At 42.0% G+C, this 15,049-nt stretch overlaps 1 protein-coding gene across 7 annotated transcripts in view; it reads left to right on the plus strand.

Annotated features, from left to right (window-relative positions):
* Positions 1–15,049, plus strand: part of LOC5575776 — a 123,312-nt gene that overhangs the window by 93,448 nt on the left and 14,815 nt on the right. Inside the window, exon 1 of one of the 7 annotated variants that reach the window (XM_021849200.1) lies at positions 11,552–12,283. The exons of 5 other annotated variants lie outside the window; for them this stretch is intronic. In XM_021849200.1, coding sequence (XP_021704892.1) covers positions 12,060–12,283 — 224 coding nt within the window. In that variant the 5' untranslated portion in view covers positions 11,552–12,059. Of the gene's footprint in view, positions 1–11,551; positions 12,284–15,049 lie in introns of those variants that run through there. One more of the 7 variants, XM_021849199.1, reaches the window with a different exon arrangement.

Raw genomic sequence — 15,049 nt, forward strand, 5'->3', positions numbered from 1 at the left:
AATCAGCAGGCGGAAAGATTGAAGGAGCCTTTCCTGAATCAGGAGGTAAAACATACGCCCTTAAGGTTCGGCAACTGACCTTCTACCAAAGGCTGCTCGACATGAAAAAACTCAACGATGGAACACCCATAGAAGTAATTGAGCACCCAGGCTTTAACCAAACGCGCTGTGTTGTTTCTTGCCGTGAAGTGGTGAACGTGGATGTTAACGTGCTTCTGGAAGAAATGCAGGAACAAGGCGTGAAAGAAATTCGGAGGATTCTCAGAAGGACCGGCGGAAAACAAATCAATACCCCTACTCTTTTTGTCACAACCAGAGGAACAGTTCGACCTGAATTCTTGGACTTCGGTTTTATTCGTTGTCGTACTCGCCCCTATTACCCATCACCCATGCAATGTTTTTCTTGCTGGGCTTTCGGTCATACTCGATCTCGTTGCAATTCCTCTCCCATCTGTGGAAGATGTGCACAAAATCATGCTTTCGAACCTGAACACCCGTGCATAGCTGCAAAATATTGTAAAAAATGCGAATCCAGTGATCATGGTGTTGGCGATCGTTCATGTCCGGAGTATATCAAGGAAGGCGATATTCAACGCATACGTGTAGACTCCAACTTATCCTATGCTGCTGCCCGTCGGAAGTATGAGGAGGCCCATGGTACGCGCTCTTACGCCAACATGACAGCGGTTCCCGGTTTCACCAGTCTCAACAACCAAAATGATCTAGCCAGTCTTCACCGCAAAATCGACTCTCTTATAGCTACCATCGAAAAAAAGGATCAGCGCATAGAACAGCTTGAAGCTGCGCTTGCGCAACGCTCGTCTACTGCTGCCACCACCTCAGTACCAAATGTTTCTTCCCAAACTGGAGACGATATGCCAACTTTTATGAAGCTCTTCCTAGATAGACAAGAGCGGATGTTCGGAAATACAGTCAAAAAAATGTGGGAAAGTAATCTTAGAATGCAAAAGGACATCCTTGAACTACAATCACGGTCTGAACTTCCTTCCGATGAGCAGATTTATTTGCCTGCCCCTCTCCAAGCAAACACTGCTTCCCTCTCAACACTACCAACTAGAATGATCGCTGCAACCAAATCCACACCTACTGCCTCCGCAGTTCTGCCAAATAGCACCATGGAGTCCAGTGAAAAATCTTCCCCAACTCCAACCAACATCAAGGACAAATCTAACACCGACCCTCTCAACAACGTAACCCCCAATCCAGAAAGCCCTGCCACTAAAACCATAGCAATCGATGATTCCTCTCACGATCTAAACTCTGATGTCTCGTCCAACTCAAGTAGCAGCCCTAATCAAAACCTACTCAGCCATAACAGTACCCCCAGACCCTCCCCTAAAACCCCTGTACAGAGCGAAAATATACCCAAAGCCCCACTGCGTGCGGTATCTCCTGGTTCTGCCAACAAGCGAACCTTAAGAGACATCTCACCCGACAGAGTTATAAACGCACAAACCGTTTCGAAACAACAGCGGCGGTCACTTCCTAGAAGCGGCCATGTCAAAAAGTCTTAATTGCTTTCCTCACAAAAAACATAACTCAGACGATGACCGATCCCTGTACAACGCCCGAACACAACAGCAATACCGCCAACAACGATAAGCCTTTTTCGAACTTTGCACCGGACAGTCGAGGCACCTTTGGACCGGAAGTAAAACCCCAACCGGAACCTCAGGACCGACCTCGGCGTTCGAGCTGCGAGACGAACGAAAATCTAATCAGAAACAGTGCCTCGGGTAGCCGGAGCACCGGAAGACCGGAAGTCATGCCCCCACCGGAACGGCCGGAGCGACTTCGGTGCCCGATGGACGAAGATGCAATTAATGCGAAGAAAAATCCAACGATATCCCCTGGTAGCTGGAGACCCGACAGTGCGGACGTCCTTCCCACACCGGAACTGGCGAACCACCTCCAGCGCCGGAGGGAAGTTGAAGGAGGGACGGACAAAGGTCAACCAACCTATTCCCCTCAGGACGACGAGGGAAGTGAAGCCTTAGTTATTGTCGGGACGCAAAAGGGGAGTAATCCTCGTACCCCAAAGGACTCCGTGGGAAGCAAGTCGTATGCAGCTCACACCAACCCTCGAAACAGCACTCCTGGGCACCCCGAGCACCTCAACTCGGGCGGTAAGTCCCATCACGCTATTCCCCATCCCATTGTATCAAATCCCCCAGCGGAAAGTTCACCGTCATCTTCCATCGATGGATCTCTGTCTTTCGCTGCTCCCGCAACGAATCCCCTACCAATTCATTTACCTGAAAATCAGGTCGCATCGTTCCAACGGCAGTCCAGGCACCGTTATGGCAGCAGACCCTACAGACAAACTTCGTACAATCGTAGCCGTGGCTCATCGATTTCCGAAACCTATCATCCTACGCCTGCACTCCCAAAGCCAGTCAACATCTTACTTCAGTGGAATATCAACGGTTTTTTTAATAACCTCGCGAACCTGGAGCTTCTCACAAGTTCAACTACACCATGGTGCATAGCTCTGCAAGAAGTGAACAGGGTCACAACCGAACAGCTTAGTCGATCTCTTCGTGGCCAATACCGTTGGGCCCTCTTTCGAGGTACCAACCTAAGACATTCCGTTGCAGTCGGAGTCTTAGCCTCAATTCCTTTTGAAGTCCTTAGGCTCGAAACCGACCTTCCAGCCGTTGGAGTGCGTCTCCATGGACCATTCAACATCAGTGTAGTAAACATCTATATTCCCTGTGGTGCCCAACCAAATCTTCAAGAACAGCTCCATAGACTCCTTGAAGCAACACCAGATCCAGTTCTGCTAGTTGGTGACATGAATGCCCACCATCCAATATGGGGCGGGCAACGCACTGATAATCGAGGAACCTCTCTACTACATGTCTTCGAAGAACACGATCTCATTGTCCTCAACAATGGATCAAATACCTTTCTCAAAGGAAACTCCGCATCGGCTATTGACCTGGCTGCGGCTAGCCGGTCCTGTACCAATCGATTCCATTGGAATGTTGACTCCGACCTTCATGGTAGTGATCATTACCCTATTCACATTGCTACCAACGTCGCTCCACCGGCGACCACTCGTCGTCCAAGATGGTTATATGAAAAAGCCGATTGGGATAACTACGAACAAACTTTCCGGAATTCATCTAGGGGTCGCGAATCTGCCCATTTGCAAGAGCTCACTGACATTATTAACAAAGCTGCCAAGTCCTCCATACCCCGCAGCAGTAACCAACCGGGTCGCAAAGCACTACATTGGTGGACCGATCACACTCGGATAGCGGTAAAGGCCAGAAGGAAAGCATTACGCGCCGTCAAACGCATTCCCATAGGCGATCCTAGCAGGGAGAATGCTTTGAACTTATACCGAAGCCGGCACAGTGAATGCAAAAAGATCATTGCAGACGCCAAACGCAATAGTTGGGAGAACTTTCTGGATAGCATAAACGCATCACAAACTTCATCTGCCCTCTGGACTCGAGTAAATGCCCTCAGTGGCAAAAGAAAGACAAAGCCTCTGACTCTCCGTATTAAAAACTCGCACATCTCTGACCCCTCAACGGTAGCTAGAATCCTCGGCGAATACTTCGCCAGCTTGGCTAGTGTAGATAGCTATACTGATAGCTTCAAGCGTCGTATGCAGCCCACCATCAGCTCAGTCCCTACCTTTCCCGTTCCTGCTGACCCAGAAAACTTGTTGATAAACCAACCATTTTCAATTAGTGAGCTTCTTTTCGCACTCAAATGTTGTACCGGAAAATCTGCCGGCCCGGACGGCATTGGTTACCCACTTATAAAAAACCTTCCTCCTTCGGGTAAGTTGCAGCTATTAGAACTTATGAACAAATATTGGCTCACTGACACCTTCCCCCCGGAATGGCGGGAAAGTCTCGTGGTTCCCATTCCAAAGAGTAATGCAGAAACCCACGACCCATCCAAATACCGACCGATTGCTCTAACTTGCTGCATGTGCAAGGTGATGGAACGGATGGTTAACCGGAGGCTGAAACAATTTTTGGAGTCCCAAGACTTGTTGGATCATCGGCAACACGCCTTCCGAGCTGGGCATGGAACAAGCACTTACTTTGCCCAACTTGGCGACGTCTTACACACAGCGCAGTCGGAAGGCTTACACACCGAAATTGTCTCATTGGACCTGTCCAAGGCCTTCAATCGAACATGGACCCCGCTAGTGCTACATCAGCTAGTTGAATGGAAACTATCGGGTCACATTCTGCGATTTGTCCAAAACTTCTTGTCTGAGCGATCTTTCCGAGTCATTGTTGGAGACTACCTATCCGACTCCTTTCCCGAAGAGACCGGCGTGCCACAGGGGTCCGTTATAGCTGTCACACTATTCTTGATAGCAATGAACAGCGTTTTTCTTACCTTACCGAAAGGAATCTATGTATTCGTATACGCTGACGACATACTCATTGTCGTCTCCGGCAAAACCCCAGTCCGCGTCAGGATCAAGGCACAGGCGGCAGTTAACGCGATCTTCAAATGGACCACTGCAACTGGTTTCGAGCTGTCCGCCCCTAAAAGTGTAAGATGCCACGTCTGTCCCACTAACCACCGCATATCTGTACCCATAAGTATCAACGGTCAACGCATCCCCACGAAGAAAACGGTGAAAGTTCTCGGCGTCACTATTGACCGAGCGCTCACTTTCCAGCATCACTTTGATTTGGTCAAGCAAAGCTGCCGCACGCGCCTCAACTTGATTCGAACAATCTCTCGCCCTCACCGCTCGAACAACCGTAATACCGTTTTGAATCATATTACGGACAGCTTCAAATTCCGGACACTCTACTTTGTATGGGAAACATTTCACACGAAATGTTTCAATTTTTGCTGTTCAAAAGTTCTCACTTTCAAGGCTCGTTTTAATAAACTTGTTCTATAGAAATCTATGCAAACTTATAATGTCCACCTGCCTTAGACGTCTCTGTAGTGACTTGACGACTTCAATTGATGGTTTGACTTTTCTATTCATGATTTCCATGAGCTGTCCGGAATTCGAATCGAAGTGTCCGGAATATGAGGCAAAAGTGAGGAAGCGTCCGGAATAAGAATCATGAACAGGCCACACATTTCGATTTATTTAAAATTATTCAAGTTGCAGAAGCGTATTGTTTACCCACCATTCGAAAGTTAAGGGTATCCGACGCTCGATAACGCTGAGAAATCATACAGAATGATTTATTTTGTATGGTCTATGCTGAGTTATACTTCACTGAGGCCTTAAGTGTCCGTAATATGAATCAAAACGGTATCCGTTTCCGCGTTGCGCATGCCATTGTTGACAGCCGATTAACATATGGCCTTGAGCTAACGTGCATTGCAAGGGAACGATTAATAACAACACTCGCACCACTGTACCATGGATACATTCGCATCATATCCGGACTTCTTCCATCCACGCCTGCTGACTCTGCTTGCACTGAAGCTGGCCTCCTTCCTTTCCGCTTCTTTATATCCGCAGTGATTTGCAAAAAAACCGCTGCCATTATCGAAAAAACAATCGGGGACGACAGGATCTGCCTCCTCACTGAGGGGAACAGTATCCTCCGCACTGCTGCCAATGTAGATTTCCCCCCAGTGGCCAGGATCCACTGGAATGGAGACATTTGTTGGCTTTCACCTAAACCTAACGTAGATAGCACGATTGGAAACCAGTTTCGTGCTGGGGACAACTCAATAGCTCTTCGAACAACCGTTCTGGACTGGCTACGCACAAAATATCCAAATCATGATCACAGATACACCGACGGTTCTCTTTCCATGAGAGGCGTCGGCCTTGGCGTCTTCGGCGCTAATATTTCAGTTAGCCTTAGTCTGCCACCACTTTGCTCGATATTCTCAGCGGAAGCCGCAGCCGTGTATTTAGCAGCCACTACACCATCCGACCGACCAATAATTGTTCTTACGGATTCAGCTAGCGTAGTATCCGCATTGCAGTCAAACAGGCCTTCACACCCTTGGATTCAGCGCACGATCACCGATGCTCGACCCAACACCACCTTTGCATGGATCCCCGGGCATTGTGGTATAGCCGGCAACACAGCTGCCGATCGTCTAGCTGGTGCTGGTTTTTCCTGCCCCCGCTACGAAGATAATGTACCCTTCGATGATGTTAAAAGGTGGCTAACAAAGCAATTCAGGAGTACATGGAGTATGGAATGGAATCAGCAAAATTCACCGTACCTACGAAAGGTGAAATCGTCCACCGAACGGTGGAAAGACCTTCCTCTTTTGAAGGAACAACAGTTGGTATCTCGGCTGAGGACGGGGCACACGCGTTTTTCACACAACATGAGTGGCAATGGATCTTTCCGCCGGATGTGTTCCTATTGTGACATAAGGAATACCGTAGAACACGTAATCTGCGTCTGCCCACTATACGAGTTTTCCAGGAATATTCATGGGATCTCAAGAAGCATTCGTGAAGCCCTGGGAGATGACGTAGCAGCCCTGGAAGCCCTATTGCGTTTTTTGAAAGATTCTGGCCTATACAACATGATCTGACGCCCACGATAACAAACTGCTGCAAGCATCACTTTTTCGTGTCCGTCCTATTAGTCCACCAGCTACACAAACCGCCCTTGGTTTAAGGAAACTTTTTTAGAATAACAAATTAACAGTGTACAGTATTTATACTGGTAGCATTCTTAGAATAACAAATTACAAAATGTTTTGACGTAGGACTTGACATACTGGCAAACCTTGGAAGCTGTGGTTCGGCGAGACCCCTTTGGTTGGGCTCGAGTAGTGATCCCTTCTGGGTCACTTCTACCTTTTTAGTATTGCCCCTCTGGCACACCCCTTTTTCGAGGCACCGTTCTGGTGTTCTCTAATCCGACAAAGTGTTGAACTAGCGTCAGTTAAAAAACACTCTAATAAAGACAAAAAAAAAAAAAAAACCCTTGTAAAAAAAAACTTGTATTTTAAATTTTGACCACTTAACTGACAACAAAAATATTGAACATAATGAGTAATTCTCACTGAGACAGGCCCACTATTTACACTTGGTCTTTTAAAATGTTCAAATGTATGCTTATTCGAAAGGTAAGTAAGTAAAGAAACTGCATTCGGTTGGTCAATTTGATGGACCCCTCGGTAGGTATGTTTAAGACAATTTTTGAGGACCCCTCGATTTTTGACAATTCTTGGCTCACTCATACTTCCATAATTCAGAAATTTGTTCAACTATCCCTTCACAATAACATGGTTTTGGAAAGAGAAAATATAGGAGCATCATTTAAAAAAATAAAAATATTTGTCAGCACTGTTCAATTTGGCCGCCATTTTGGATTTTAGCGGAAAAACTTAATTTTAATTGTGTTCGGAACCACCGATTTTAAAAGTTTTGCATCTTTGGAAAGCTGAGTTAGTTTTACACAAAATATGAAAAATATCAGAAATGTATGTTGTTTTGATCAAAAGTTATGTGCTATTTCGTAAAACATTTCTTATCGCGCTGGTGCAATTTACGGTCAAATAATGGTGCTATTGCGATTAACGCTCGCTCAATTCTCAATATTATCGCTAAACACGTGATAGAGTAGAGAGAAATAAGGCCTATACTCTTAAAAAACTATATAATAATTATTGAATTTTTTTTTGTGAAATTTGAATTTAAGGTACATATAATATTTTTCAGTGTATTTTTTATTCTTGTAGCCCAAACGATTCACAATAACTTCTTCATAGAACATCTTTCTCTATAATCAACAGTTTCGGAACTAGAATTTTTCAAATAAATTGCATGCAAAAACTCAAAGATCATTTTTTAAAGTTATTCTTAAGTCAAAACGATCGATTTTTCGATGGAAAACAATTATTCTACTATACCGCAAACATGTACAAAATTAACTGCAAATCGTAGATGGTCGAGTCCTTTAACTAACCGATTTGACATGAAATTAGTCTTTTCAGAGTCATTCAAAACATGACCACTGCTTTGGATGAAAACACTAGGTTTCCGGAATATCCTCATACACTACCCGTCATAAATACGGACTCACTAAAATAAGTATTGCATCACTCAGTTCAATATTGAATCACCCCCAAAAAAGTTTAGCATCACCTCGAAATAGGTAAATTTTAAATTGCTATATCTCGAGATCCTAATGATTTGCACAGAACCGATCTTCAGCAAAGTTGTTCAGCGGATGAAGGACATCCGGGAGGCAAATATTCTGGTTCGCAATTTTGCCGCTATGTGGCGCTAGTGAGCATTTTAAGCAAGTTCTACCTTGTGATCCACATGATATAGAAAGCTCGAGTCTTCTGTAAAGATGTAAAGATGGCGCTAGTGAGCATGTAAAATTGAACATGTTAAGCAAGGTCTATCTTGTGATTCACATGAGATAGAATGTTCAAGTCTTCGGCAAAGTTGTTCAAAAGGTCAAGGACATTCGGAAAACAGACAGTGTGTTGCACAATTCAGCGCCATAACTCGGTTGTAAGCATATAAAATAAGTATCTAACTATCCAGATGGAATAGAAAATTCGAGTCTTCGACAAAGTTGTTCTGAAAGTCAGACATCCGGAAGCGAACAGTTTAGTTCTGCCGCTATGTGGCGCTAGTAAGCAAGTTAAAATGAACATTTTAAACACGTCCTTTTTGTGATCCACATGAGATAGAAAGCTCAGGTCTTCGGCAAAGATATTTAGAGTGTCAAGGACAGTTAAAAAAAATCCGGTTGGTGACACTAGTGAGCAAATACAATTAAGGATTTCAAGCGAGTTATATTTTCTGATCTTAATCTAAATTATCTAAACCCGAAACACTCCAAATGAAGTTAATCAGGACTTATTGACTGGAATATGAAGAGAATCAAACCAGAAACTCTTGAATATGACATACCTGAATTACTTAAATATGAGGTGAATCTGACATCTGATGTGTGAAAAATTAGGAAGAACCATCCAGAATCTCTTGGAAATGAATCTCTTGGAAATGAAGAAAACAGTCTTAAATTATTTGAATCTCAAGTTAATCAGACCTGAATCATTAGGAAATGAAGTGAATCAGTTTAAAACTCCTTAAAAGAAATGAATCACTGGAAAATGCATTTAAACAAAACTGAATTACTTTAACTCGGAATGAATCAGACTTGAATTACTTCAATATGAAGTAATTCAGTCCCTAATCAAGTGGATATAAACTAATTCAGAACTATAAATTGAATCACACCTGATGCACTTCAATACGGAATGAATCCGACACGAATCAGTAAGATATGCAGAGAATCTAACCTGAATCACTTTATAACCAGACTATAATCACTTGTATATGAAGTGAATCTGATCTGAATCATCTCAATATGAAGTATGACAAACCTGTAACAGCCTAGATTATGATGAGATTTTAATCCTAATCATTTGAAAATTAAAAGCATCAGACCTGACTCACTTGAACAGGTATTAAAATTTAAGTTAATTACCTGAAATTGAAGTAAATCAAACCTAAATCACATGAAAATGAAGAAAATCTGTCCTGGATTCCTTAAATATGAAGCAAATTAGACTCGGATAATTAAAAAATGAATTTAATCAAACTTTAAACACTTGAATATGAAGTAAACCAGACATGAATCACTTGTAAATGAATGAATTAGACCTAAATCACTCGAACATGAAGTAATGTCTTCAAATATAAAGTGAATGAATCACTGGAATATGCAGTGAACCATTCCTAAATCACTTGAATATGAAGTGAATCAGTCCTGAAACATAAGAATATGAAGAGAACCAGTTTTGAAATACTTGAACATAAAGTGAATCATTTGAAATAATCTGAACATTGAGTGAATCAAATATGAAACAGTTGAATATGAAGTGAATCAGTATTGAGTCACTTGAACATTTAATGAATCTGACATGATTTATTCATTATGGAGAGAATTGAACTTTCTATCTCATATGGATCACGAGATAGAACTTGCTTAAAATGCTCAATTTAACATGCGTACTAGCGCAACCTAGTGGCAAATTTTTGAACCAAATATTCTATTTTCCGGCTGTCCTTGACTTTCTAAACAACTTTGCAAAAGACTCGAACTGGTCGCCAGCCTTTTGTCATGAGAAAACAGCCTTAGTGTTGTCTTCCAAAGGTCTTCAAAGATATTAACTAGCCCTGCTACAACAAACCATCAGGTAGATCATACCATCCTGGTATGATTCTGCAGCCATAGGTAATCCTTGCGCTGGTGGTGGCTATATAATCATCATCATCATCATCATCAACTTTGCAAAAGACTCGAACTTTTTATCTCATGTGGATCACAAGATAGAACTGCCACCTAGCAGCGAAATTGCGAACTAAACTGTCTGTCTTCCAAATGTCCTTAATCTGCTGAACATCTTTATTGAAGACCACACCATTACAGATCATCAGCATCTCGAGAAATAGCATCATGAATGTTCCTGTTTTGAGGTGATACTAAACTTTTTAGGGTGATTCAATACTCAGCTGAGTGTTGCAATACTTTTTCAAGCGAGTCCGTATTTATGACGGGTAGTGTAAGTGACTAATGCTTCAAAAAGTCGTGGAAATGTTCTTTAAAGAAATTATTTTCACAAACTTGGTTTCAGAATCACTTGAAAAGTGATCTCTTTCCTAAAAATTCTGGCCTTCACTGTTATAATGTGAAGGAACGCCATTGCAAATTTTGAACATTTTTTTCTTAACAATCATAAACCATTAAGGAGTTATGGCATTTTTTCCTCTATGATGAATAATGATCATTTGTTCTTGTTCATTTTTGGTTAAAGTTGACTGAGATTCGACATTCTAAGTTAAGTGTGTGCGTTCCTATGAGTTTTTTTTTAATTGCGCATAGATTTGGTGTGGAAACTGTGGTCACGAAGATCTTATTTTTCTTCTTGGCCTCACGTCCTCACTGGTATAGAGCCTGCTTCTCAGCTTGGTATTCAATGAGCATTTCTACAGTTATTAACTAAGAGGTTTCTTTACCAAAGTTGTCATTTTCGCATTCGTATATCGTGTGGCAGTCACGATGATACTCTATGCCCAGGGAAGTCCAGGAAATTTTCATTTGGCTCATTAAACCCAAAAGGTTTAAACTTTTTAAAATTGTGTTCTAAATTGCAAGATATTTTAAATAAGTTCTATGGTTTGGTACACTATTGTCTTGGAATATTTTTTCTATTAACACTACTACCTACAGCATTTAGCACTTACTTGCATCATAGTGTACACATCTCCGAAAAATTATCCCTCCATCCAAAATCACGCACTTAGCATTCGAAGAAGTCGTCGCACCGAACCGAATCGATTTCCGATACGGTCAAGTGCGTTTCAACCTACCAGTGTGTGGTATATGTGTGGTTCGGTTCGCAAACAAATCTTCCGACCATAGACCATAACCGCGCCGATTTACACCTGGTAAATAATAAGAAGTGCTACCGCCTAGTAGTGTGGTTACTCAAGAGGCATGAAATACTCTTTAGGCACTTCCAACGCCCGCCCGAAGAAACGCAAACCTGCGCATCGACTCGCCGTCTAAACAACAACAGTCGATTTCGGGAAGTCTTGAGGAGCGTGCAAAACTGTTCATCGTGCTTATGGAAGATCAGTTATGGGATTAATTGGAGATTTTCTCTCTCGTGCACGACGGCTCATTATTAGTGTGCGCCCAAGTCAATCACTCTGAAGTCGTTCAAATACCTAATCGCGGAAAAAGGCGCCCAATAAACGAAACCAACGCATCGTCCAGTTATCGAATACTCGCGCCCAGGTGGTATTGTTTTGCAAACACATCTATTGAAGACCTCGATGGAGAGTGGCGCGAACGCGAAGCTAATCGAAGAAATTTCAATTCAATTTGCTCAGTTCGACCGATGGTCTGTAATCGATAGGGAGTTGGTTTAGTATAGTGTGAACGAAGACACGAACGTCAGGTTGCCATTCACAGGCTGGTGATAATTCGATCAGGTCCGGGAGTCGTTTGATCTACTAATCAAAAGTGTACAAAAGTGAACAACCGAGATTGCATAAATGAGTGATCCAAGCGTCGTCGGAAATGTATAGAAGAGTTAGTGCTACCACGATTGGTGCGGGCAGTCCAGCCGATACCGAGGACATAGAGTATGACCCGCACGGAGCAGCAGATCCAAGAGTCATCAACGAAGATATCATCCGAGGAACGACTGGGAACCGGAGTACTCGAGATGGGAACTATGTCAGCTACAAAAGTCACTACTACTGTCGGGTCGCCAACGACGACGATGAAGATGAATATCTAATGTAATTATACGTGCTGCACACCTAATCGTACACCCTCAGTCACACATAATAGGCTTGTGAATGAACTTGGGAAGTTTATTACCACGCATTGCGTGAGCATATTGCACTTCACGGTGGTTGCAGGCGGAGGTGATAACCCCTTCGGGCAATTGGAAGTATGCACCTACAAGGTTACCAGCGCTTTCACTCTCTTCAGGAGGTGGAAAAGCGAATCGTTTTTTGCGTATATGCGTGTTGAAATAGTGCAAAGACGGCATTGCTTAAACTTCTTGCCCCGGACAGTGGCCGCACTTCATACAAATGTTGAACAAAAGTGCACATCTTATTCGAAGTGTCTATAAAACCAATTCTCTAAAAATTTATGATAACGACCTAAAAGCTATTCTGAGCTGGGAAGTCGATTCTGCGCATATGAATGGGTTTACAAGTTATTGATCAACGTTATGATGGTCATCTTTTTTTAGGGGTTATGGTCTGGATGTTCATTAATTTGATCAGAAACGACACGCTACACAGCTAGATTTGATTGAGATCTATCTAGTAGGTACAGCAATAACATTTTTAAAGGGACAACACCCGCAAAATTTAAAAAAATTAAGAGATTAAATTTTACTTGAAATCTTGTTTGGGGAGTTGTTATTCATCACTAAAGAAAGCAATGAAAAATATCAGTAAAAGAACACGCGCACTTCAATTATTTGGATTTTGGTCAGCCCTGGGCTACTGTGCCACGGCGCGAACTTTGCAAAGGTAAGCCACCAGTCTGGGCTAATGGTTGGTCGAATGGACCGAATGAGTAACGGTGTACTGGCCACTAGCGAGCAACAATTTGTGAAATGTGTATTGTTTATGATACGGTATTGAAAAGTGTTTATCCGGCTGCTTGTTTATCCACAAACAACCACGAGATTTCGTTTGGTGGAGGGAAACGAAATTCATCAGCGGGAAATCGCATAGCAATAGTGGTAATTTGTTTTGCAGATATCTACAAGTACTTCCTATATTGGCAATATGATGTGGAGGGTTTCAGCTCATCATAATCATTACGTCTGGGAAAGCAACACCCACATTCATTTAAATGTACATCGATTTAAGTACCCTCATATTGATGGATTGTACAACAAAATGCATATGTAATCCACAAGTAGGGTAAACTTATTCATATAGTGGATATCTTTCTTGTTGAGATGCACTCTTGACGTCAAAATGTAACTACTCATTGAAAATGAATTTCTTTAAGAAAGTATTGAATAGATAGTTCGGTGAAGCTTGAGCATTTCACCACATTCACCAAAAATCGGTGAAACCAGTAATCGGCCATATTGACAACTGCATCGCTGCTCCAGAATTAATACTTGTTTCGTTCAGACAAAAACAGTGTTATAGTTTGAAATGTAAGTGTCAAGACAATGGTTAGGATTTCCACAACAAGTCTGAAGAGGTTGGTATTGTCGTAATTATGAACTTCATATTTTTGAATTCAAATAAAAATGAAAAGTAGAAAATAGAGTTGTTTTAATTTTCCAACATGTTATCGCGATGGGGCGTACATTCGCGTCATTCATTATTTCGAATGATGGTACTGCTTCAAAATTATAGAAATAAGGGGCAGATCACGGAAAATCTGAAAGAAATCCTTTTACATTTTCACAGAACCTCTGTAAACATACAACAAAACTTCCGGTGAAATGCCAATTGAACAACCACTAAATCACCGTAAATTTATGGAACAATATCGTTCGGTGAAACATCCAAAAGTAATCACCACTTTCACAGAACATTTGTATAAAATCACCGAACACTTCGGTACTTTTGACAGATGGACTTCTTCAAGGTTTACAGATCGTTCGGTGAAATAAAAAACCACCGAATGGTTCACCGAAATATCTGCTGTTGAGAATTCGGTGAAATTTCACAGATATCTGTGATAAATACTAAGTGTGCATATTTCAAACAAATCGCCATACAAAAACCGAATATTCGGAAAATAAGTCTGCTCGGAATTTGAGACAAAACGGTATTTTTCGACAATAGGTATTTTGAGCATTTTAAGGTAAGACGGAACAAGATGTTCATTACCAAATAAGTAAGAGTTTATAAAACCTAGTATTTTTGGGTGTGTTTTCTAAGAATGGGCCCCTGTAATTTATTATAAATGGACCTTTTTCTATCTAACCTAATACTTCAGTAGTCTTGATGTTGTTTTTTTTTTCACAACACAGGTGGAAACCCCTCGAGAAAACTGAAAGCGATTCGGCTTTTTGTGATTCAGCCTTTTGAGATTTGGCTTTTTGTGGTAAGCTAAAATGTCTTCGACAATTTGTGATTCGGCCATCTGTGATAATGGAAAGCGTGTTCAAGAGCTTCCGCAAATTATTTTAAAAGGGAATGCCGAAGTTTCATGACTCCGTGGTTTCTTTAACCTCTACCTGGTTTCCAGGCCCGGATTTGGGGGGGGGGGTGTAGGTGCTTCGTCTTTTGGCTGACTTGCCTGTGTAATCGTCAAGCATATTTTCTTGACAATCTTGAAGCAGCGTAAGTAAGTCAGATATAAAAATATTACACAATATTGGTCCCGAATTGTTGCTTGTACGGTAACAAAAATAAGCACTATGATATCAATAGTTCTGCTCTTGGATTTCATCTTGGCAATATCCAAGAAAAATCTCTTAAATTCAACGTTGCAAGTTTTGATTTTAAATTTAGAAAGAAAAAAGTCAAAATAAACGATTCCGTCCGACCCAGATTTGAACCTTCAATCTTCAG

Source organism: Aedes aegypti, chromosome 3 (assembly GCF_002204515.2).
Source record: "Aedes aegypti strain LVP_AGWG chromosome 3, AaegL5.0 Primary Assembly, whole genome shotgun sequence".
In the NCBI taxonomy this organism is placed as follows: Eukaryota; Metazoa; Arthropoda; class Insecta; order Diptera; family Culicidae; genus Aedes; species Aedes aegypti.